Consider the following 27,087-nt stretch of genomic DNA (forward strand, 5'->3'; position numbering starts at 1 on the left):
CATGTGCAATGTTCCCCCCAGCAATACAGTGAAACAAGTGCTAAATTTAAAGCAAGTGCTTCAGTGCTATGGTTTTCAGACAATCAACTGCAGCGATTGTTTGGTGGAGCAACCAGATGGTACTACTAGAAATCTCAGAAAGCTTTTCTGTAAATACTATTTCTATTTTCAGAACAAATTAATTTCCACAACCAGAAATGAAGATGAGGCCTGTGTACTTTAATTGTTATAACCTACTGTAAGTAATACAAAAGAGATAACGTGCTATATACATTCTACCTCTATCAAACATAGTTGCTGAGTCAAAAGGACAATCAGTTCTTAATCCACTCAGCGTAGTGCTGTCATCCACAGCAACATAATAAAAAGACAAGAATTCTTCAGCTACACTTTGCTTCAGAGAAGAAAAGAAAAATGAACGAACACATAATTTTCTTATAATATCCATACCTTAAAACTATATAGTTAATTTGTTTTACTAATTGAAATATATAAAAAATATTACATTCAGCAAATGTTGTTTCTTCTCAAGTTCTATCATGTTTTCTTAAGGTTAGGTCAACAATAGTGGAACCCAAGAGGAAAGACAAATCACCTTTAAAAATAATAATCATGAATTGTAAGAAAACATGAGACAAAATATCAGTGAAGTCACTTAAAAAATATTCAGATGATTTTATAGTCTGTTTCCCAACAGCTGCATCTGGCTCTATTTCATACAAATGCAAGTCGGACATCTATAACCTCTGGGTTCTTAACAGATGTTGTCATGAAGTTGAACATTTTTACATAAGCAAAAGCTAAACAAATTAATTTCAGGCCACCCAATGTTTCCAAAAGGCAATTGCCTGGCACTGCCAGAGATTGTATTACTCCATGTAAAACCATATCCAGATGCTCTAGACATACTTTTCAAATTTTATTATTTGTGGCTTTAATTAAGGATTTCATCTGTCAGGTTTTCCTCTGACCAGTGGTGAGTAATGCCATCAAATACAGGGACTGAGGCTAGTTCTGCTGTGAGAGTGGGTGCAGCAGTGTTTGAAAGACGCCTGTATGAAAGTTGCTGCAAGCAGCTCCACCTTCGCTGCGCTGCTGAGCGCACGGGTTGGAGTCTGTAGCAGCCTACATGGGCTGGGAAGGAGACGAAATGAGTCTATGGCATAGAATAATCATTGCTGTACTATATGAAGGGGTGTGAATAGGATGGATACCAACCTCACTGGGTATCAGGACAAACATCGAAGGGTGCGTCATCCATGCAAAGTCTGGCATCTCACAGCTCTATGTTCTTACTGGGCTCACTGGTTCCAAGTTTCTTGTTGCCATTAGCCTAGAGAAAGAGCAAGAGCAACCATCTTTTCTAGGCTGGTTAAGATTCCCCAGTGGAGTTGTCGCTTTCCTTAATAAAGTATGTCAGCTTTTTGGAAGTGGCTAATCCTTCAGTCTCCTCTTCCGGTTTCTGCTCTGAGAGGCAAATGCTTGGCAGTCTTGAAAATCTAGACTCTTCCTTAAGTACAGTGTGAAGTACACTCGTGTCAGAAAAAGCAGTACAGGACACTCTGAAGTTTTTAACTTTAGACAAACACGCCTTTAGTTTTAGAGTTCATCTATCACTAGCAACATTGTAGCAAGAACTGAGTATCTACCTGTAATTTAAATAACACCTCTCTGATACACTGCTGATAGAACCATGTGGCATTTCAGATTTGCTCAGAATTGAAACTGTCTGGTTCAGGAACTCTGAATTTCTTCTTACCCAGTATGAAAGCTATTAAATGCTTGATATCCTATAAAGCTATTGCTGTTAAATTCCCTTTATTTTTAATAACAGATTTTGTATCTATTGGAGAAAGGCTATCTCCACTACAACACTCATTCCATGTTGCACTTAAAAATGAACTAGCTTGGCATTATTTTTGATACAGGTTCATTACATGAATATTATAAAGTTGAAAAAAAACCCTCCACGGTGCAGAAAGACACTAATATTATGACACAGTGAAAAACATTGTGTTTCCTAATGAAAATCAATGCAGTCATGCATATTTTTTTGTTACCTCTAAAATGATTTATCATGTGGGACATTTGGTTGGTTGGTTGGTTGGTTGTGCTTAGTGGGAAAAAAAAACAAAACCAAGCTACTCCACTGTTACCACTGTCATCATCACCTGCACTGTTCTGGAACTTCATGCTGGGATCCACTGGACTGTGTAAATCAGCTGAATTTCAAATTGCAGGCAAAAGCCTCAGCTATGGTGAAGGCAGCCCAGGGTCTTAGTTACAGCAGGGTGAATACAGCTCAGCTATAAAATATAGCATTCCACATCTTTTTAAAATTTTAAATGGCTATGTAAGCTGCTAAAAAGAAAAGCCCTCTAGTAACAGAATATCTGTTTACATGAGACAACTTCTTCTGGAAACGATAAAGATGCCTATCTGTGCAGTGCCCAGGATAGCTTTTCATTCAGAACAAGACCAGTATCTATTTAAGACATTTCACTCAACTATAGATTCTGAAAAATCAAGTATCATACTGTAGGTTCTCCTTCACGCTCTGTAAAGGGGGCCTTACATGCAGGCTGCTTTAAAGCACAGTTTTACTCATGTCATCTGCCACAGAAAAACGCAGCAGGGCTGTTTGACCTTGCGAAAGCAAATTACACTGGCTTAGAAGCCCTTGGGTAGTATCTAACTGAAGTGGCATACATACCATGCTCAGAAACGTCCCAGAAACATTATCTAACTTCAGAATCCTAAATCATAGCACCTAAGAACTAAAATGTGAGTTAGGCAAAATTTGGGACCCCAAACACACAGAACTGTGATGCTGAATATCCTGCACGCCACTGCCTTCTACAAGTACAAATACCTAACCTTTCCAGAACTCTCCAGGTCTTCAAGTTCTACCTACCTCTCCATTTCTTTTCATGCCACAACAAAGTAACAGAAATTTCTTAAAAAAAAAAAAAAAAAAAGTAAAATAGCTGTTTAAAGTTGCGTGGGTTTCTGCTTCTTGTAGACCTTTCCTCATCAGCCTGATGGCAAGACCACTCAAGGTAGCCATCTAGCTTGTAGGCTAGATTTCATTGCTGCCTCTGTTTGAAAGTGCTCAGATTCCCTCTCCGTTAGATATTCTCAGACTACAGACAGATTAGAAACAGATTTTACACTTTTAAGACAAGTACTTTAAGTGGAAGCACACAATACAAAAGATGAGTAACATCCCCTTCACCACCCCCACTACCTCCTCTCCACTTTGCAAGGAATTCAGCATTGGCCCAGACTGTGCTCCAACCACAGCGCCAAAACAAGCTTCTCAGGACCTGGAGACTGGCACCTCTTCCACTATGTCTGCAGAGCGATGCCTGTCAAAGCAGACATATGTCTGTATCATTCGCTGGTAGCTAAGAGCCTAAATTTCACATCTGTCTTCCCTTAGGTGGAATTTACTGAGCCCAGACCTTGATCCTAGGAAAAACAGAAGAATCACATTTTGAATCTGGATATCTCCACTGCCTCGCCTATCTCTCTCTGGATCTAGCACCCTCATGCCTCAATTTCAATAGAAAGGTTGCAGGTGCCACAGCAACTACAGTCAAACCTCCCGTGGCTGGTCACCTGAACAGTGCTGCCTCCTCCGCTGACGGTACTGGGTGAATCTCCCCTGAGCAGCCAAGGAGCACCGACACCTAGTGAATCTCTTCGTGCTCACCTGGTGAATCCCACTGCATATGATTTAGCCCCGGGTTCTCAAAGATTCCATGCACATTATTTGCCAGACTGGAATCTCCAAAGGATGGCAAAAGCAAATCCTGCCTTTACATGGAGTCTTTATCCTTTGTGCAGACTGCAGGTAACCCAGAAGGACAATGCTCCTGACTTCCAGGCCATCTGAAATTAGGTATTACAGTATCTTCCCAGGCAGAGCTGGACCTCAGCTGCCTGCAGTTTTCTCTTAGAGCTAATTGAATCCTGAAGATATAAAAGCTTATATGGCAAACTGACTAACCCTTACCATAGTGATTACTAATAGCTTAGACCCTCAAAATAACTTGCAAAAGTAATACATGTTAACCACACGTACCAAAATATAGTACTGTTAGTCAGTGTTCCAAGCATGTTCATTATCCTTTCCGTAGTGTGTGTGTGTTACAATGCTCCAAAAATTTATTTTTAAACAAGCCACAGAATGGAGGCTGAGATGACAAGAATCTGGGTTATAAGAAGAGTCTGGGTTAAAGCAAGAAAAGTTAAAATGGAAATTCTGAGATAGCTCCCATTGCCAATTCCACGTTTTATTTTGTTTATGAAACAATTAATTCAGTGACTGAAAAAAACCTGAAAGATTTTCGTGAAGAGTGAATGCCACTGAAGTTCTCGATTTCATATTTTTTTTCTCTAAACAGCTGTCAGAAACTGTCAGCCCTAAGACCCCATAAAAAATCCCACACATGAAAGTAAAGGATAAAGTAGCAGAGGCAGCTTTTCCCTAATGCGATAATTCCTCGCTTTGAAAAGGCATGCTACTGAAACAGCAGTTAGAAAACTGTTTTAAGAATCCACCTTCCAGTCATTAAGGCAGGCAGTCAAAGTCTGGGCAGGACCAGAGGCTTCGCTAGCAAACTTCGAAACTTTTTCACTGTAGAGTGAACTCCTGACTAATTGTAGACAACTACAGTTAGGTGAGACAAAGCACAAACTTGTTTATCATTTCCCCAGGAGAAACACTACCAAGTTCAAACATCTGTTCTACAAAGCATGGGATGTACACTGGAGATCTGGTCAAGAAAATTCTTGTGAGATACAAGGAAAAAGAGGCTCAAACCCCCCAAAAAACAGAGGTGTGGGTGTTCTGTTAAAATGAAACCTTTCACTAAAAGGCTTCTGGTTTTCTGAACAAGGTTTCAAAAGAAACAGTCAGCTTCTGGAAATGTGATATTCTCAATCAGAAAAACTGAGACATATATAAGACACTTAGAAGAAACACAGTTAGAAGTGAGATAAAATAATTCTCCTGGAAAAGTCTCATTTTCCTTCCTTCCTCCTCCAGATACATGTCAGGAAGAAAATTTTCTAATAGCCTATTGGAAAGGGAAACATTATTTTCAATGTCTTTTGCAACAGGCAGAGAAGGTGTTGTACCACTTAGGGTGTGCATTTTGTTCAGTCAACCATTACAAGGAGCACTGAGCTAACAGATGTGACAGTGAAGGGTCTTTATAACGTCAGTGTAATATAACTGCTTGATTTTTTGTAGATGGTTAGCAGCAATACAGCTGCATTGGACAATGTGAAATCATCTCTCAATATAATACGATACGGCAGGCCAAGTATCTGGCTTGATTCGCACCGGGGACTAGCACAGAGCATCTCCCTGCAGTGCAGCCATTCCCAATTGGACTGGTGAAGTCAAAGTTGTTTTTAAGTTCCTGAAGTGGTGGCAGAAACCCTGTGTTTTCTGAGAGTGTCAGCTCCTGGTACTTAAAGAATAGTGCATTGTAATCCAGAATTTAAATTAAACGTGTAACAGGAAGGGATTTTGGGGTTTTATTTATTTCTACATCTCAGTGGCAGTCAGCGTACAGGAAACATGATACAATGAGTTCAGCGTGTGGGGGGTAATCATGTAGTTAGGCGGTGATGTTTAATCTAGTGGAGGCCAGTAATCTCTGGATGCTGATGTGCAGTGTCATGCTGCCTGTTAGCATTTCCACATGGGTGATCTGTTCCTTTGCAGCATTAGAATCTGCATTTGATTTCTCACTCTCTTATCTGACTCCTCAGGGATTCAGTAAATCCAGCAGCAATTTATTTACAACTGCCATTCTCTCTGGGCTTTGACACATACACAGTCCACAGCTAAAGTGAGGCTTCTAAAGCAGTTACCCCTTGCAGCTGTCTGCCCTGCCCTTCTGATGGAGATTGCCAGTTCCACCACAGCAAGCCTGAAAACCCAGGGAAGCAACTCCTGAATATCTCAGGCCTGTTTCTTAAGGTACATAGATCAACTCTGCATTTAATGCTTAGCTGAGAATGGCAGCATTACAGAAGCTGATTTGTCAATCATGCAGCAATCTTTGTCAGAGGTGGGGCAACAACTCAGGCAGCACCCATCTGAGCCATCTGATTTTATTCTGCTTCTTCATGTGAACGAACCCTTGGACTTCATCAGTGTTGAGAAGTTAGTAAACAACAGTCCTTCCAAAAGCAATTGTTTCAGAAGCAACAGGGCTACTTCAGATGCTTTGCAAACTATTATTTTACTGAGTGCTTTGCAGACTCTCAGGTTTTGTTAGTTATGACTTTTTTTTTCAACTTTTTTCAAATTTTCGCAGCCACAGAAGAGGCAGAAATGCTGCGCATCCTCCTTTGAACCCCAATAAGAAGTGCATTAAGTCACCGTCTCTACATTGGAAAATCTCTCTCTTTCAGACACTTGGGTGCAATTATATAGCAAACTCAGAAGTATTGTATAGCAAATTATGTAGGCACTTCTTTATATATTTTTATTATACAGAGGGAATAATCAAAGTAGTTGTTGATTTTAAATGATAAACTTTTATTCTGAATATACTGTTTTTGCACAAGAATTAACACAACAGTTCTAGGATTATAAACTTTTTATAACATTATTGTACAAATTTTTACAAAAAATTATTTTTCCAGGCTTGTCAAGTTCCACAAAAGTGTCAAGAGAACACAAGAAAAGGGAGAAAGACCTGCTTGCCTTGTATCAAGCCAATCAAGCCTTTGTTTGCAGAAATGCACGCTGAGCATTTCAATAAAAATATCCCAGAAAGCATGATCCAGACATTCCATACAACACAAGAAGAGAAGACAGCTTTGTCAGATCACAATCGCAATTTCATGGCATCCGAACAAGACAGTATCCCTTTAGCCTCAGTGAAATTATTTCTTCACAACGATGTTTTTCTTTTAAACCATAAACAAGACAGATGCAAGTAGCTGGGAAGAGGGTGAGGCTAACTTTTCAAAACACTTGAATCGTTTTCAGACATTTTGTTTTAATCTTTTTACAGTAGTGTACAATGAGTATTAACAATATTAACATTGTGGTACGAAAAAAAAAGAAATCTGGCCTCTGTTAAAGGCTTGGATGTCTGATGAAGCTAGGGCAAAATTTATCCTAAGGAGGAGTTATTAAGGTTTCACCTTCAGCTGACATTCCAAAAATGTCCAAGTGCGTTGCAGTGCCTCATAGGCATTAATATACTTCTTAATAACCAGTGTGCTAGCGTCCAAATTGTTAGGACCGGTGGATCTGAGGTTTTGTCCTGAAATTAAGACATACTAAGAACATTTTCTGAGCTTAAGTATTAATAGGAACAAATGATCTTAATGTGTCTTCAGTGATACCGAAAAACTCTCAACCACAGCAAGTAACACTTGGGTTGCAAAGGTCACTTAAAAGGGATACTGCCTATTTGAACCCAGTAAGGCCAGTTTTTAAGTTAGTAAAAGGAATATTATAGGAAAACTTACAAATGGCAGCAACACTGTCTTTTTTGTCAAGTTAAGCAGTAAAGCTTCAAGCATTAGAAACATGAAAAAGATCATACTAAAGTCTTAAAGGTACAGGACCTAAAAATCTTGTCAATCAAACCTGCTATGTCATGTTAAAAACCTGTTACAAATATGGACCACAGTCAGTGTTTTGGCAGTAATGCTGGTTGTTTAAATGAAAAACTAGAAAGAAACCTTTCATGTTAAGTCCTCAGATCATGGTTTGCACAGTACCATGCTGTAACAACTTTCATGGTGGTTGTTTGTCAGACACGCAATAGACTGCATGACTTCTGTGTAAACTGAAACAGTCCCAACAGTTGCCTTAGTTCTATTTAAAGGATCTGAGCAAGTATTAACAGAGCTTTTTATCTGGCTTTAAAAAAAAAAAACTTTTTACAACTTATTGTCATTTGAAAATGTCTGAATTTCAAGCCTAGGATCAAGTTTCTTCTCTCACAGACAAAAGAAGATGACTAGTATGCATTATGTGAGAGTAAGGATACTTTTCTGCATTAGTTCTTACAAACCGGTATTCACATTTTGAGATAGCTAAAGTTCATATTGAATTTTCTATCTGTGTTTTGTAATTTGCAGATATCTAGGTAGTGCATTTCAAAAAATCTTGACCATCACTTGGATACAATGAAAATATACATTGCTTTCTGCAAATAAAGAAGCCAAAATTTCATTTTTTCATTTTTAAACTATTGAGTTCTATGGGGACAGTACTAAACCCTTCTGGAAGGGCCAGATCCTCAGTTTTCTATGGGTATAATGGATATAATGGCTGGAAGTCTCATTTTTACACAGAAACATGTTTCTTCAGGTCATATAGAGGGGCAGAAGAGAGGAACAAATGACATTTCCCTCCTTGGTTAACCGAAGAAGGTTAACGTGCCTGCACGGCATGGGCTTCTCCCTCCTTTTGTACTTGAGTACTCTAAGGGAAGTGGGATGAGAGCAAAAGCCACAGGTGTTTTCTGTGGCAGTATGGCTTTGTGCCATCTTTCTTTCTGCCTACAGACACTAATCAAATGTTTATTCATTAACTCAAAATATGGCCTACCAGAGTAAGCAAATTGTTCCTAACTGTTAAATAATCCAACTTTTCCATGAAGGATTTCTTTTGGGAGCTAAGTGAAAACTAGAGAGAACTTAATACACTGACAAAATTTCAAGAAATTAAAGGAGCACAATGCAAACTGACAAGTATTTTAAGTAAAAGCTATGAGTGTAGTAAGTATTGGCCTAATCCTACAAAACTTGTTCCTCCCATAATGTTTCAATTGACCATGTTACGGAAAAACACAGGATGCAGTCTCAGCATTAGAAAGACTCAAACCATTTTTTTTATCAGGTGGTAACTGGTGATAGGGTGAAGAGAAGTGCAGTAATATGACTGGAAGGAAGAGCTCCAAGATTATCTTCACATGTATTACCAAAATCAGCTCACCTTCCCTGAGGAGGACATGAAGTCATCCAACACCGTCAATTGTACTTTTAATACCATCACTTTACTAGAGATCATTTTATTTAAAAGCTAAATCTGATCACTGAACAAAACGTCAGGTTTTAATTTTTTCACTCACTGTGTTCCCAAACACGAGAAAATACATAGCTGGAGCTGAGGTACATGAGAAAAACAATGAACCAGCCATGGCTACAACTACAATAGACATCTGATCTTTTAAGCCATGCCACGGCTTTTGAGTAGCGTCTTCAGTTTTCATAGGATATTAACGCATGCCCAATTATTTCTTTAAGCTTTTGGCATGATCAAAATTGTATCAATCAACTGTCAGCATATACATACCAATGCTTTGCATTTTCTTATTTTTTTTAAAGAGCTAGTGTATTGTGCCATGTTAATATTTGCATATTGCAGTTGTTAGCAGAATTGTACAATACCAGCAGAGTTGCACATTCATTGGTTTAGCTGTCTTGCAATACTGTTTAGTTCTGAAAACTAGAAAAAAGCGCAAATCATATTTTGCATCAACACTATGCTACATTGTAATATTGTAATTTACTGCACCAATCTGTATCACCAATGAGGTTGTATAAAAACAACTTCGAAAATTATTATTCACAATCAAGTATCAATGTGCATACATATAGATTCAAGGCTCCCCATTTGTTTAGATTTTTTCTAATCTCGGCAACCAGGACATCTTGCTGTTAAATGTGCTATTTTCATTAATAAATAGCAACAGCAGAAGTTTTAATATTATGGGTGTTTTTATATGAAGGGAACAAAGGGGGAACCTGATAGGAACCTTAGAGAACATATACTTCCAAAAATAAATGTGTTAAATCTGATTTTTATATACTTAAAATATCTGTACACGTTTTCATGTGAGATCACTATTCTGTAAAAAAATCCAACTCAACCCTTTTGTTACGATAGCTAAATTTACCCTATTTTCTCAGCTTTTTCATTGCACAGTATATTCAGAGCTCTGTTTCATAATATAATTTTATATGATTCAATTGCAACACATTGCAATGTTCAGTTTCTCACACAATAAGAATCACTCAGTTACCTTTTCAATGGACTATACTCTACCATCAAAGAAAACAAACTGAAAAACAATAACATAGCATCATCATCATGCAAAATACCCTTGGAAACCAACGTTCAAATATCACAAAGACAATTTTTTATTCACAAGTGTTTTTCTTTGAGCCTTTGAAGGATTCTACTAGCTTTATATATAACTGCATTGTGAAAAGGAAGTCAATATTACATTGAAATTAACATTTTTCTGACAGAAGATGACACCAAGTTTAAGATGAGAATCACTTTTTAGTTAAGCTCTCAAGCACCTTTATATTTTTAAAAACAGAATTTTCCTTCCTTCTTTCCTTCCTTCAAACTAAAAATTTATCAACCTACTAAAACTTAGCTGGCTACGTGATTCATTTTGGAAGAATAAATCACTCATCATAAAGCATTTCAAACATGCTGAACTTCTGAAGACTAGCCAATATTTTCATTTTACCTAACTAGTCTGGACAAAACTGATGTTCAAAGCAGCCATCATGGTGCTAGTAATGTATATCGGGGAGTACATTTCCTGTTTTCTTATTTTTTTTTTTTTTTTAATTAACTGTTCATCTAAAAGAATAGAAATCTTCAAGATATCCAAAGCTTAAAAGAAATGAAAATCATATACATAAGCTATTGTCAGGGGAGCCCTTTTACATGAAGTCATCAAGATTACAACAACAAACAAATAAATAAAAAAATCTTAGATTCCCCAATGGAGCACGTACAGAAGTCTGTTCAGATGGCATAGATGATGCAGCTTTCACACACGTTTAAGGATCCAACACTCCAACATGCAGCCACCGTGGGTGCCTTTACAAGTCTCACAACAAGTGATAACCAGACACGAGCACTGCTGTTCTGCTGCTGTCTGAATAGCTGACCCTTTTTCAAATGAAACTGAGGCTATCATTTTGGCCGGGTCTTGACTAAGTTACGCAGGTTTTGGTTTAGCAAGGTCATAACTGGCAGTGTCTGCTGCCAGATAACAGCCAAAGCAGGACCAACTGAATTCCTACCATAGACCACAGTGATGGACTCAGACCAGAGACACCACCGCAGTCGGCCGAATCTTCCTGTTGACAAGAAAACAAGAACTCATTTAACATTAATTACCATTAAATTTCCTGAGAAGTAATATACATTTCAGTCTTCAACATTTTGAACTATCCTTGAGGCATCCTTTTTGGTCTTACATATGTTATTTTGCCTGAAATAACAGCAAAATAGTTCCTGAAGTTTGTCTGATTTTTGATACAGAGTGGCATTACCACACTAACTATAAGCATGGGAGGGTTAAATACTTACAAGGCTTTCTGCAGTCACTTATGAACTAGAGGGGAGACTTACACAATCCAACATGAAATGCCATGGGTTATACCTGGGGGCCCCGTTAAACCACTCCTATATTCCTTAAAATTACATCAATTTGGAGATTTTGAGTACCAATTTGTTGCAAGGAAAATGGAAAAACAGATAACTTTTCAAGTTTAGAAAACAAATACCAGAATATGTTCGTGTCCATTTCATCAACATGATCACACGCTAAAACAATTGTTCCCTGCAGGCGAAGATACGATCAAACGGAATCAAAATGCTTTCTCTGTCTCTGATGCTGTATTCAAGTAGGAGAGCAAAATTTTCTATTGTATTTTTGTACGTGTTTGATGCAGTCTGTAGAGGAGACACGCTCCAGTTCGAGGGCTCTGTCTAAGCTGCACCGCTCTGTCATTTATGAGTGGCCACAACTATTCATTATACCACACAGCAGTCACACCTGTTTTCCCCATTCCTCTTATTTGTTCCCACTTTGTCTATAATGCATAACATCTTTCACATCATGGACTTACTCATTAGTGTGGCCGAAATACATTCGATACCGGTTCTGGAGCCTGCAATATGTTTACACTTTCTTGTTTCTCAGGACTGCTACAATCTATGTTCAGCTGTCTAAAACACCAGGACAATGTTCCAGCCATCCCCTGCACTGCTCTGTACACCGAGTCAGAGATTCATGGGTAGCTCCGAAAGCTGAAAATGTTTGGTCCTCCTCTTGTCTTCACTGTATTCTATACCCATAGAATAAAAAGACACTTTCCATTTTCCAAGAGATATCAGGCCTCCAAGGACAAGACAACAGTTTGGTGGGAAGGGACTTAGGTGTATCAGGAACTGGGGAAGTTTTGTGAACAGGAGGAACCTCTGCAGGGATGGAAAGACTGCACCCTAACTGTAACAGAGCCCGGCTGCCGGCATAGAAACTGAAAAGGCTTTAGAACACAGGAAAGTCAACGAGCATGGAACAGCTCCCGGTTCAGACTAACATGCCACTGAGGCAGACGTAACTAACAGTCAGCGTGCCTCAGAAAGGCTGGCAGTGGTTGGGGATAAAAAGTATAGTTGGGGTAAAGAAGGAAGGGTCATTAAAACACCTTTAAATTTATTCGCACATCCTTAAGCAAAACTTTCTAGTGCTGCTACACCAATGCTAGGAACATAAAATTACGATGGGGGAATGCAGACAAGTCATCAATGAAACATCACAAAAGAATACATATAGCAGAAATCTGGCGGAAGGAGAATAGTCAGTAGGAGAGAGCATTGTCAGGCAACCAACTTTATAAGAATGGTAGTGTGGGGCATACAGCAGAAGGGTAGTAAGTAAAGGGTAATACAAAGTGTAATAGCATAGAAATATTGCAGGAAAAGGAAAGTGTGCTGGAATCTCCTTGGGTAAGACATTTCAGAGTCTAATAATAAAAATGTAATACCAGAATTTCACTGCTGACCACCTGGTCAAAGTAACAATATCAATCATCAAATGTTATAGAATCATAGAATCATAGAAAGTTTTGGGTCGGAAGGGACACCTAGAGGTCATCTAGTCCAACCCCCCCGCAGCCAGCAGGGACACCACTAAATAGATCAGGTTGCTCAGAGCCCTGTCCAACCTGGTCTTGAATGTTTCCAGGGATGGGGCCTCCACTACCTCTCTGGGCAACCTGTTCCAGTGTTTCACAACCCTCATTGTAAAGAATTTCTTCCTTATATCTAGCCTAAACCTACCCTGTTTTAGTTTAAAACCATTACCCCTCATCCTGTCACTGCTGTCTCTACTAAAAAGATTGTCCCCATCTTTCCTATAGGCTCCCTTTAAGTACTGAAAGGCTGCAATCAGGTCTCCCCATAGCCTTCTCTTCTCCAGGCTGAACAAGCCCAGCTCTCTCAGCCTGTCCTCACAGGAGAGGTGCTCCAGCCCTCGGATCGTTTTTGTAGCCCTCCTTTGGTCCTGCTCCAACAGTTCCATGTCCTTCTTGTGCTGAGGGCTCCAGAGCTGAGCACAGTACTCCAGGTGAGGTCTCACCAGAGCAGAGTAGAGGGGCAGAATTACCTCTCTCGACCTGCTGGCCACGCTTCTCCTGATGCAGCCCAGGACATGGTTGGCCCTCTGGGCTGCTAGCGCACATTGCCGGCTCATGTCCAGCCTTTCGTCTATCAGTACCCCCAAGTCCCTCTCAGCAGAGCTGCTCTCGATCCTTTCATCCCCCAGCCTGTATTGATAGCGGGGATTACCCCGACCCAGGTGTCGGACCTTGCACTTGGCCGTGTTGAACCTCATGAGGTTCACACAGGCCCACCTCTCCAGCTTGTCCAGGTCCCTCTGGACGGCATCCCGTCCTTCTGGTGTCTCGACCGTACCACTCAGCTCGGTGTCATCTGCAAACTTGCTGAGGGTGCACTCGATGTCACTGTCCATGTCATTGTTAAATATATTGAACAACACCGGTCCCAGTACGGACCCCGAGGGACTCCACTCGTCACTGGTCTCCATCCGGACATTGAACCGTTGACCACTACCCTTTGGCTGCGACCATCCAACCAATTCCTTATCCACCGAACGGTCCACCCATCAAATCCATGGCTCTCCAATTTAGAGAGAAGGATGTTGTGGGGGACCATGTCAAAGGCTTTACAAAAATCCAGATAGATGACGTCCATAGGTTTTCCCTTGTCCACCCTTGTTGTTACACCATCATAGAAAGCCACTAGGTTGGTGAGGCAGGACTTGCCCTTGGTGAAGCCATGCTGGGTGTCTCGAATCACCTCCCTGACCTCCATGTGCCTTGGCATATCTTCTAGGAGGATCTGTTCCATTATCTTCCCAGGCACAGAGGTGAGGCTGACAGGTCGGTAGTTCTCAGGGCCTTCCTTTCTACCCTTTTTGAAAAGGGGCACAATGTTTCCCTTTTTCCAGTCACTGGGGACTTCCCCTGACTGCCATGACTTTTCATATATCATGGAGAGTGGCTTGGCAGCTACGTCAGCCAGTTCCCTCAGGACTCTGGGATGCATTTCATCAGGTCCCATGGACTTCTGTAGGTTTAGGTTCTGCAGGAGGTCCCAAATCTGGTCTTCACTTACAGCTGGAGGGATTTTACCCTCCTGGTCTCCTTTATGCCATTCATCGACTCGGGAGGGGTGAGGAGAGAGGTTGCCAGTGAAGACTGAGGCAAAAAAATTGTTGAGTACCTCAGCTTTCTCCTCATCTGCTGTTGCCAGTTTGTCGGTCTCGCTCATGAGCGGGGGTACGCTTTCTTTGACCATCTTTTTCCGGCTGACATATCTGTAGAAGCCCTTCTTGTTATTTTTCACATCCCTTGCCAAGTTCAGCTCCAGCTGTGCCTTGGCCTTCCTGACCCCATCCCTACACAACTGGGCAGCTTCCCTATACTCTTCCCAGGAAGCCAGTCCCTGCTTCCACTGCCTGTGCAGTTCCCTCTTCTTCCTTCGTTTGACCAGCATCTCTTGCCTCAGCCATGCCGGTCTCTTCCCTTCTCTGCCTGACTTCTTGCACTTGGGGATCGAGAGCTCTTGTGCTCTGTGGAATGCATCCTTAAAGACCTGCCAGCTCTGTTCTGTTCCCCTGTCCCTGAGGACCGTTTCCCAGGGAGTCCTTCTGACTATCTCCTTGAAGAGCTGGAAGTTATGTGAGGTTAGAGAAGCCACATAGAGACTAGATAGATGCCTCACCAAAAAGAGATGTAGAGATCACATTTTTGGATATGATAAATGACTGCCTTTTGGAACAAACAGTCTTTGACTCTTTAGTGGTGCATGGGTCCCTCTTCAAAATTATTATAGAGAGCTGCTCTGTACAGCTCTATCCTAGCTCTCTGTAGTCCCCAATGCAATAGGATTTAGCATGGTTGTGTCAGAAATCAGGCCAAACAAACCCAAAGCAAAATATACCAATTTCAACAGAGAATTATGTGAAAATTACCAAAAGCAGTTAAAAAAAAAAAAAATCCCAAATGAAGAAAGCAGAAGAAAGCCCTCAACAAACAAACAAACAAAACCCAGAAAACCGGAAAAAAAACCTAGAAGAAACATCTCAAAAAGCAAGTCTGTCATAAGGATCCAGAAGAATATTTAAAAACATTGCATTAGATATCCAGGTAAAATGAATGCCACAATCAGAACAACCAAACCCCCAAAACCCCCCCAAAACCCAACCCAAAACCAAATGAAAGAACACTAACACCCCCCCAAAAAAAAAAAAACAAAACCAAAACCAAACCCCAAAGAAACACCCTTCCATGAATCAGTACAGAAATAGAGTACACTGTAATAGGGAAAAGGTCAATATTTAAGAAATCAAGTTTACTCAAATGGGCAAGATCAAGAAAGCCAGATTAAACAGGAAATGAAGATGGCTGATAAAGATTTTTTAATGACCTCACTGCAAAATATGCTAAAAGTGATAGTAGAAAGTTTTGAATAAATCAAAACCATGACACCAAATATGGAATTAGGGCAACTGCTTAATAATAGAGGTGTAAAGAGGGAACCTGGGCATTACAGACCATAGCAAAGGCCTTCAGTGAGTTCTTTGGGTCAGTTTTAAGGAGTGAAGACTTTAATGAAATTCCCACCACGCACAATGCATTCTTTAAAGCAGAGAGGTCAGAGGAACCAGATTGGTTTGAAAGAAATATATGGAAAATCGGATAAAGCAGACAAATTAGTACCAATAAGTCACCAGGAATGATAGCATTCACCAACAGTCTCATTTAGAAACTTGGATGTAAAAAACCCCACCAAAACCCAGCATTCAAGTTCTTCAGACAAAAAAAGAAGGAAAAAAACATTCATTCTGCCCTAAAGCAAATAGCTCACGTTAGCTGTTGGTTTTTTATCAATATTAGCCAGTTCCAGACATGTCTCTGCCATCTGTTAGCATTATTATTTAGTTCTATAATTTTGGCCTAGCCTTTTTTTTCAACTGATTACACTTTACAAGTTCAAAGTTCCTACGGTTTCCGGTCAACCAGTAAGCCACAAATGAACTCTGCTGCACTCGGTTTGGAGTGGGATGCTGAGATTCCAAGATGCAGTGAACTTTCTGGTTTATTTAGTTTGGCTCCGTCACTTTTTTGCATCTGCATTGTGTCTTGTCATGTAGCTTTATTTCTATTCAAAGCACCTAAAACCAACCCTGTTGCTTCTTCCTCACAGTGAGTAACACTGCAAACAGAATGATCAGTAAAGGTTTCTTCTCACATGAATTTGAGTACTCGGCGTTACCTCGGTATTTAAGATTCTTATCATTGAAATTATTTAGAAGAGTCATCTTTGAAGCAATAGTCTAAAGTAAAGCAAAAGGTTTAAAATTTTCCAGCAGAGGGGAGATGTCTGGAGAGTACAGAGGAAGTAAACTGAAGGTCTTAAACAAAATTGTGTGCAATAGGAGGGGGAAAATATCATTCCTATGAAAATGGCATCCAGTACGGATACAGAGTAGATGGGCCTCCACAGACAATATCATACAATATTCAGCTTTAATATCACCTCTGCATTAGACCAAATATTGGGTAAATTATGTTGATGAATTACTCTTACTACTATATGTACTTGAAAAAAACCCCTATTCTATCACCCATTTCCATTTGCTTTTTGAGATTTTTGTTTTAAAACTACATCACAATTTATGGGCACTGCTTTTGTATTCAACAGTTATACTAGGTACTACTCCTACTGAGCTGAAAGGAAATACGTTAATATCTTTTTCTCTCTCCCTAAGACTACACAGAGCAGTTTTTAAAGGATTCACAACTTCAAAACAGTGCAGAATGTCTTGAAAGCCTCACGCTTTTTATGAATGACAGAGTTCAATTGTACCAGACAAAAGTATAAAAGTTTTATACACATATTTTGGGATTGGTGAGATTTTAAGCTCATATTGATCAAAGTCACATTAAATTTCTGAGGTCTGTAGACCGATTTACAGGGGTAAAGCAGCAGTTCTGCCAAGAACAATTTCCAAACATTCTGTCTGGCATCAGCTATTCTTTTATGTTCAAAGCCAAGACAAAAATAGCAGTGGCAAGGAAGGTAGAGTAAATCCTATCTAAGTTACTTTTTCCTCCTCAACGTTGCACATTGTAATTTTATTGTGCGCTTCAGCTCTTGTGAAAATATCAGGACATAAAAAAAAAAGAGAAGAAAGTCTGATTACATGCCAATTTACATAAATTTAGAAAATCAACAGTTTTATGGAAATGAGTGGAATCTCATCATTAATTTGGAACCAGATTGAGCAAAATGTCAGTTCTGAATGGTCTTCAACATGCCTTTTTTGAAAACACCTTCCCTATTCCTGAGCTATAAGAATACTTCTCAGCTGTTTCCTGTAAATGTTATTTCTGAGATTTCTTTATAAAATTTCTTATAAGAAATCACATGGCATGATTTTATCTTATCTGTACCTTATCTTTACCTCTGCCAGTGGTATTAGATGCTGAACTATTTTTAACCAGTTCCACTGAAATTTTCCAGCCCATGACATCAGTCACTACTACAATAGTCACACAGAAACGTTGAATAACCAACAGATCAATTGCGGGTGTCTTCTCTTTGTTGTCTTCAAAATAATATTCTGTATATTATTTCTCTTTGAAGAGAGAAAGAATTGGAAAAGAAATTGGGAAGAATCCTCTTTAGCCAGTTCCATTTCATCAGAAGTATATCAGAAACTTCTTGCATTAAGAAGTCACATGTCAAATTTCCTTGCAGGCTTGAGGTAGAGAAGTGTCAAATCCAAATGTCGTCTCCTTGTCATGCCTTACTATGGTTACTCTAGAGAGGGTTATTTTACAACATCACACACTGTGAAAATTATTCAGCACTTGCAGAATGGAAATGAATGCTTTTATACACCCATATATTCATTGCTAAGTATCAAACCCTAATATTCAGTGCTATATATCAACATTTCCTTGAAGGCTGTGCCAGTCCAGAATTTTAAAGACACTTGGAAATATAAACACATATATATATACACTTACATGTCTAAGTCTACTCGTTACTTCTTTAGAAGTACACTGTAACTATATCACATACTGAAACTTCATCTTGAAACCTTTATCATTTATCAGAACCCACTGTGCTACACTGACTACAAAAAGGATAAAACAACAGTATCTGCCAAAGAGCTTATGATCTGGCGTTGACATCAATTGGTTACCTGAGAGTTATACCTTTTATAATCCTATCTCTTAAATGTTTCCTGTTGCATGGAGAACATCTTTGCTTTTACTCAAGAGCCATTTCAAGTTCCAATGCATGTAAATTTTGTGTTACCCGCCTTTGTCTGGACTGCCACACAAAACTGTCCAAGCTGTACAGCTACCCACACATAGAACAGGGGCACAGCTGATCCTGACAAGATGCATAGGGCTGTCTGGGCTGCCAGTCACCCTCAGAGCTGCCACTGACAGCCCTGGGAGCTGCCAGAGATAAGACATTCCTAGGAGGGGCTAAAAGTTCTTCTCTTTATTCTCAGGTATGGCAAACAAAAACAGTGTGCATGTACGAAGTAAAAGAAAGCTGTTCAAGGGGGTGATAAAGGCTAGTTTGTTATCCTTGATGGAAAAAAAAAAAAAGCTGCTGTTATCGAACTTGATCAGCTGGTTTATATCTGTGTTGGCTTCAGTGACTTTAATAAAACTACACAGATTAATGTCCAGTGAGAACCCATTTCCAAAATCACAAAGTTATTAAAAACAGGATGCATGAACAATATTAACTTAATAACTTTCTACTGCCAAAATTCTATCAGCTAAAATTATATTTTGTGGGTTTCCCAGTATTTTGGTTTGCCTTCTTGAACAGAAAGAGCATTTTGGACATAAAGAATTCAGCTCAAGGTGAGTCTCTGCTGCTTCGTGTACATCAGGAAGTAGCTTTTTAATTAAAATAAGGTTACTTGCAGAGCAAACAGCATGAGTAAGAACAGGAGATGTTAATCTTCTAGATTTTAATGTGAAATACTACAGGCTTGGGGGAAGGGACTTCCACTCTACCTTACAACCTTCAGCCATGGCTGCTCAAGTTCCTAGGTTTGCTAGAAATTAGATCATTTAAATACAGAATAGGATACTTCTAAATTACTCAAATACAGCTGTTAAACAGAACCTTAAGCTTTTTTTTACTGATGTTTGAGGGATATTAACTGAACCTCCACCAAGTATAAAGAGAATATAAATTCTTGATAAAACAAGTGTTCGAATTTATTACAATTTTCAATATTTTACCACACTAACTCTGAAAAATGACCTCTAAGTTTCCATTTCTGCCTTCCAGTTGGCTTTACTTTGATATACATGTTAGTATCTCCCTCTGGTGGTTTTCTGAGGAATAATATTGATCAGAAATCCCACCAGTGCACAAGGTCATGAATTTTCTTCTCTTTAGATGAGCAGTTCTCATGTCAGTAGCACAGCACTGCAAACTCTCACACCTTTAAATGCAACACAGTCTAAAATGCCAAGGCTTTCTTTGTGAACCCCAGAGTCTGAACTAGGTGAACACACAGGACTTCATGTCTCCATCTATTCCATTAGAAGAAAAACCCCACCTTCTGCTGTAATTAAGCAATTAATACGTTTAGGTTGCAAAAAAACCCACAAAAAACGACTTTACTCAATTCATAGTTTAACCAAATTGATGCACACAATTACCTTCCATCATTAACATTTGCATCAATTTGAATGCAGTGAAAACTCCTTACTTTTCTCAATAGCAACATTTACCCTTACACAGAGCACTCATCCTTGCTATCCCTAAGTACAGCTTTATTTTCACAGATATTATAGTCTCTTCTAATTACTTTGTACCTTTGTTTGTCTCCGTGAAGAAAACTTATTTCTTCTTTTTCATTTTAACAGGGATGAGCGAAAAATGTTTCAAAGGGAACAGCACTGACTCAGCTGGCACATGTGCAAACCCAAAGGGCCAACCACAGAAACCCAACAGATTCCCGTGTCTCTGTATTTGCTACGGGAGAGACCCTTGCGTTCTGTAACTGTGATTTATAAGGCTCCAGACAGGGGTTTTTTCATATTTAATTTCACTTAAGATCGCAATAGTAATTTGCTCCAGATTGTTGCTTTTGGGACTCACTTCATATTGTTTTCTATTGTATGCTTAGTAATTAAAAAAGCCTGCTAATTTTTAAAGCCAAGAACAAAACAAAAAATTAGAGAAAGTAACTGACCATCCACACCACATGAAAACTTGCAGAAAAATGAAGATAGGAGCGGACGTCATGGCAGAGGCACGACTCGTTGTGCATATAGGCTGATCCTATTAATAACGGGCAAAGTAGCAAGTAGAGGAAAGGAAAGAAAACACAGAAAAAAAGACATACAAGATGAGATATCATGCAGATTGCTTGCAGTTAGCAGAGTTAATGTGAAAGCATCCACCCAAGAGCAAGAGATTGACAGCAAATTTTGCAAATAAACTTAACCAAAATAATCCACTGTTACAAAACATGACTTACACACTGATTAGCACATCGAGCTAGTGAGCAAGAGTTGTACTTTCACACACAATCCTGTCAAGAAGATATGGAATATTGCCACCGGCCAAATAGCTTTTGGATGGTTTTTCAACTTTGTTTAACCTTTGTTGCCCAGTAAAAGACTTCTGTTTTATAATAAAATTTTGTTACTAGAAAAATGCATTGAATACCAACTGTCTGGACTTATTTAACACTACTGACAACTCAGTAATTGTGGCTCATTAAAGAAAAGCAGAGAAAATACTGGAACAAAACTTGGTATACAGCAGTTATAACCAACTAACAGCATTGATTTGGGACAATCTTTCCTTTGCAGAAATGGGATGAGGCATGAGAAACGTATATTGAAAATATTTTATATGATGACAGGTACTTCACTGTTGAGGACTTTTTTGTCTTGAAATCTGTTCTTAACAATTTGAATTCATCATATTCTCTTTGATACAATATTTTGAAAGGTAAGACAGAGATTATATTCAATATAAATTATATATCTGGAATAGTTATCATTTTTCTTCTCAAAAACTGTAATGTATACAGTACAGGGAGTAGTAAACAGCATAGTTTTGCTGATTTCAATACAGTAATGCAGTTTTATACCTGGTAAGAATATGACCCACGGTCTAAGAGGATCAACATCCTAAACCAGATGTAATGCTTTTAATCATTTAACAACACCTTAAATAATATTTGGAAACACTAATATAACAATACTACTTCTAAGCCAGGATTATTATCTATTTGCGAAAGCCACAGAACAACTGAATCTCACAGCGCCTTACAGAGACCATCAGTTTTATGCTCGTTGATGTATATTTTTTTTTAGTGGGAATCATGTGTGAAAGTGCAATGGTTATAGGAAAGGCAGATAAGAAAGCAGCTGTTAATTTTATGTTAATCATGGCATACTTGAAATAGAGTGACTATGGTCTAGAGTGAACAGTATGTTTAGTGATAGATAAGTTACCAGGCACCAAGGTACATTTGAACATTGTTTTCACAGCTTTTCTAAAACAGCTCTACAATTGTTTTTAAAGATAGTCCTAAAGTCTTACAAGTTCAGTTTTACCTGTTTGGCTTCATCAAAACAGACATCAGGACCCTTTCTGTATCTAGGTTGTTTGACCATTTCGCAAGGATTTGGCCCTTCATCTGTTTCTCTGGTTAAGGACCATGACCGGTTTTTGTGCATCATACATTAGCAGGATTAACATTCTGGTTTTACTTTGATGGGAGAAGTTTTATGGTAATTCAGACAGTACTGAAATAAACATCAACAGTCACAATTCTTTGTTTAAATGAAAGAAAACCAAGACCCAACCCTCCAGATAAATTGAAATCAAATGCCCTTTTTTTTTACATTGCTTAAATCAATAAAATATACACCCTGCATGACTTTTTAGAACCAGTACTTCCAGAACTGTACACAAAAAAAAAATAAAAGCCGAGGCTTTTTAAGATTTTCTGTATTGCTTTTATTACTTTTACATAAATATTACAGAAGATATTTGCTAAAGTAGTAAGCTTTCAGTGCTGCTGATTGGCTATGGCATATGTTACCACTGAGTTATTCTGCTAAAATGAAGATATGCAGTAAAAGCTAGGAAGCCTGTTTGGAAAAATAATGCTACATACAGGCTGAAAATCGCAGTGGAGGCCTATAAGAAATACTGGTTTTATTATGTGTACATCTATATTACTCCAAATATCATAGACAAGATCATCCCACTGTAGCCTTTGATAGCAAATGACAGAAAACCTAATCAGATCTCATTAGCATTTCAGTGATGGAGACAGAGAAAATGCTGTCCAAACTAGCAACAGAACAGCAGGATAGAAATGGGAGCACTACATGCTATTAATTAGCTAACTGTAGCGTGAGGTAATGCTTTAGCTTATGTGTCTGAAATCTGTAATTGCTGATATGTAAGCGTAAATACTATCTTCACATTTGCCACAGGCTAACAAGGGACGCAAGACACTGCAGCATAATTGAAAGGCACGGATACGGTAAACTGCAAAACCGCCTTCTGTTGAAACCTACTTATATTACCATTCAGCAAGCTTTTTCAATTCCACTGTTGGCAGTACAGATATTAGAGCCAAGCTAGAGCACCAAAACTTCACTTCTTTTAGTAGCTCTAACCTATACTTGCAGCAATCCTGTTCATGCACTGCTGTGGAGTGCTACAGCAGCTTCATGGCAATGGGTGGATATGCCCAATGGAAGACGAGGCAAGAGGATGGGGAATTCAGTTCTACAGGTCTACATCCGTCTTCACTCAGATGTTATCAGACTCACCTCCTCTTTACTCTGCCGGGGCCCAGCTGAAAGGGAAGTCAAAACGTAGAAATATTCTAAAGACTGTGTGCACAAGCAAAGCCATACCAGCCAGAAGGAAGTGAAGTCTAATAACAACCATCTGAATAGCACCCAAAGGTCATTCTGCTTGCTTGTGTGATGTTATGCTACATCTGCATTTCACAATGTACCTTAGCTGTAGAACAGAGAAAATAGCTTAGTACTCCATAGTTGGAACAAAAATAAAATAGTTCATTTAGTCAATAGAAGCCCACCCAGCTGCTCTGGCTGCCATTTGAGGTCGTTTACTGCTTTCTAGAAGGTTGAGGCCCCACGGGGAAATGCAAGTAATATGCCCACTTCTCATCAAACATGCTTCATTTTCTATAGCGAGTCCTGTCTATAAATTCAGACAGTGGCAACAGTTAATCAAACTGTCATGGCCTGAAGCCAATTAGAATATTAGACTGTACTTACATAGTTCTGTGATGACATGGATATTACTTCTACCTGATGTAACTTCCTTTTCAGCCCAAGAGTAGATGGAATTCCAGTTTTATTAATGTGGCAGTGAACGCATTGCTTGTGCCAAAGAAACCCAGTCATCTCTACCCACCATCTGCTTTTCTTTCATGAATGGGAGAGACTGTCTCAACTAACTTCCTGACATGAAGAAAGGTATTACTAATTGTTTTCCATATTCTGTCATAATAATCCAAATTATGATTTGATTTACCATCTCTAGTATGCTGTCCTCAAGCACATATAGCAGAGAAGAACTGAGGTGAATTTCTCCTGGCCTGGAATTAGTATATGTTAGTTTTATTGTGTTTCTGTCACCACCACCTACATGTATCTACTGGAGTGAACAGGCTAGGGGCATAGAGATTGGCATGAAGGTAGTTGTAAATTAGAATAACCTTTCACATGCTTTTAATTTTAATGCATGTGTTGCCAGGAGTCTGCTTAGCATGTATGCCATCCTATGTCTCCAGCCAGCTCTGAAGAAATTCTGTGATAGCAGCTGGATAAACTCCACCCTTCAGTGCTTAAAGCAGTTTCCACAAGGTGTAAGCAGTTCTCATTGGCACTGAGCACACGCTAAAGTGCCTCCATCACTTTCCCATGGCATTGCAGGATTCAGGGCAGCATCCTAACTTTTCATGACCAAACATTCTTATCTTGGTGTTGCCCTTATTTGTTATTTGTCTAGACAGACAAACCCTCCCTTGTATTTGCTAAAGGCTAGACAAACGCAGAACTCTTATGGTCCCCTTGCATCTTCTGTGCTCCAGATGCCCACGGCCCTTAGTGGTCCTTCACTGAACTTCCTCCAGTACGTCAGTGTGGTACTGGGGAGGCCTAAACTGTGCACAGCACTCCAGGTGTGATCTCACCAGTGCTGAAGAGATGAGACAGATCAATTCTTCCAACCTGCTGACTGCAATCTTGCTAACATAGCCGGGACATGACCAGCCCTCTTTATCGTAAGGCCCAGTGCCAACTGATGTCCAACTTCTTGTCCATCATGATCCTCAAGTCCTTTTCTGCAAAGCTGTTTCAGGTCAGCCTGCCCCCAGCCTGTCTAGCTGCACGTCATTATTCTGTCCTGGATCCAAGACTTTGCATCTGTCTCTTGGAAAATTCATTAAGTTCCTGTGAGCCCATTTCTGTTTAGGTCCTCACAGATAACAGCTTTGCTCTCTGCCTCAATGACTGCTGCCTCAGATGATTTGTGATACCATCCACAAATACCTGCTGCTTCAAGTACTCCAATGGCAAGCATGCTACTAATATGTACATAAACAGGCCATGTTTTTCCAAATATATTCCAGTAGATCATGGCCAAAAATCAATCCACACTATTAAATAATGTGATTTTAAAGGATACCCGGCTTCTCCGCTTGCATCAGTGGCTTTGGGTCACAGGAGCGGCACAGCAGTTGGCTGTCACTAATAATGAATACTAGATTGGTGTTTGAAATCTTCTCTGCATGATAAAGCCTGGAAAAAAAGCCAACAAAAACATATGTTTAAATGAAGCAAGGAAATCCGTATTTGAGAAGGACACACAGTATTAGGATAAAAAGTAATTGAGCTTCACAAATTCAGTCTGCCTGCCACTGTTTATCTTTTCCATTAGTGAACAGCAAGAAACATTTATAATAATTTTTGTAATCTTTTTGACATTTCCATGGCTCCCCCTTTCATCTAGACTTATTAGTGGAAAAAATGGAAGAGCATAGAATGACTTTAACTGAGTTAACAGCTAGCTCTGCTCTGCTACAGCAGTAGCTGTAGTGAGAAATAAAATCAGTTTAGCATGAACTCTTCTCCTAACAACAGTGAGAAAACCCCCAGCCGCAAAAACAAACAAAGAAAACCCCAACACATAAACCTGTCTGTAAGAAGGGAGAGAAAAGGTTTAGGATATGTATGTTCTGCATTGGATATATATTTGTTGTATTTTTATGTACATATAATTTCACAAAAGGCCTTTAAGTTAGTAGGGTCATTTTCCATCTACAGATAATTGAATAGGCAGCATTATACCTTTAAGCTATGGACACTATACTTCATGCCTTAGATACTAAAGGTAAGGTTATTTCTGGATTTTTCAAGAATAATTTTCGTGTACAATTTAAATTTACTGGAGAGGCAGACAAACCTTTGAAAAAGCAGAGAAAAAAATCTTAATATTTCTAAGTCCTTAATAAAATGTATTCTACTTGTCAAAGATAGGTAAATTCAGAACAATCTAACAGGTTAATTGCTTTTAGTGGATTCTAAGTACATATATAATACATATAAAGTATATGTATACTGCATATAACACATATACAATACATATAAAGTATATGTATTATCTATGTGTATAACACATATAAAATAACAAGCAGGTCTTTCCATACAGGTAGTTACCACTCTACACAAGGAGATTTTTTATTACTTAGGTGTGAATTGATCGGATTATTTCTGAAATTTCAGATTATGAGTTCGTACCACTGATTGGGTACAATAAGAGGAAAAAATACCTATTAATTAAATAGCTCTGATGTTGTGATTGCATATGTGGTTGTTTTAACCAGCGTAAATTGTCCTGTCATACTCATTCCCACACTGTAGCACTATTTTTGCAGTATTAGCATAATAAATCCTGTAGTCTTTCAGTAAATTGAAATAAAGTCTTCTGAAAACTCTCTAGATTAAAAAAAAAAACCCACAATCAAATACCAGACCAAAAAAACCTACAAAAAACAAAATAAAAATAATAACAAAACAGCTTAATGAGTTCTCTGCACAACCAAATACCACACACACACATACTAGCAACAGGGAGGATGAAGTATGGAAGTGGGAAAAAGTGGCTGGGTGTTTTGGCTTTTTCACCATTCTCCATTCTCTGTCTTTTTTTTCTGGCTTGAAATATGTTTTCAAGGACTTTGAAATCTGACCGTAAGTTTTAAGTTCTAAGACATTTTCAGAAATTCCTAATGTATGTAAACTTTCAACTCAGCAGGCTTTTTTTTTTTTTTATGAAACACAAAATTAGGTCCAAGTTGCTGTTTCTGAAGTATCCAAATTTTTTAACATAACATTAAACGTCATCTTGAATAGGCACATGGAGCCTGAAGGGTAACTCTTTAATCACAAAAACCCCCAAAACTTCTTTGCTTAATAAGACCCACAGCTCTTAAGTCATCAGCACTATTGATTAGAAGGTAAATTTGAAGATAAATTGCATAATCTTCTTGCCCATCAAAAATTCCAATACATAACCAGATTAAAGAAAAAAATCTTCTTCTGAATATTGCAAAGCACCTTGAAATTCAGGTAATAAAT

At 38.9% G+C, this 27,087-nt stretch overlaps 1 protein-coding gene across 5 annotated transcripts in view; it reads right to left on the bottom strand.

The window, feature by feature from the left end:
• Positions 1-6,538: 6,538 nt before the first annotated feature.
• The window catches only part of CACNA2D1 (calcium voltage-gated channel auxiliary subunit alpha2delta 1), a 439,617-nt gene continuing 419,068 nt past the window's right edge, over positions 6,539-27,087 (bottom strand). For 4 of the 5 annotated variants that reach the window (XM_075427738.1, XM_075427739.1, XM_075427736.1 and 1 more), the window contains 3 exons: positions 25,136-25,248; positions 22,012-22,094; positions 6,539-11,154 (listed from right to left, as the gene is read on the bottom strand). In XM_075427738.1, the coding sequence (XP_075283853.1) occupies positions 11,038-11,154; positions 22,012-22,094; positions 25,136-25,248 (313 nt within the window). In that variant the 3' untranslated portion in view covers positions 6,539-11,037. Of the gene's footprint in view, positions 11,155-22,011; positions 22,095-22,502; positions 23,271-25,135; positions 25,249-27,087 lie in introns of those variants that run through there. The other variant, XM_075427740.1, reaches the window with a different exon arrangement.

The sequence above is a fragment of the Opisthocomus hoazin genome, chromosome 8 (genome assembly GCF_030867145.1).
Source record: "Opisthocomus hoazin isolate bOpiHoa1 chromosome 8, bOpiHoa1.hap1, whole genome shotgun sequence".
In the NCBI taxonomy this organism is placed as follows: domain Eukaryota; kingdom Metazoa; phylum Chordata; class Aves; order Opisthocomiformes; family Opisthocomidae; genus Opisthocomus; species Opisthocomus hoazin.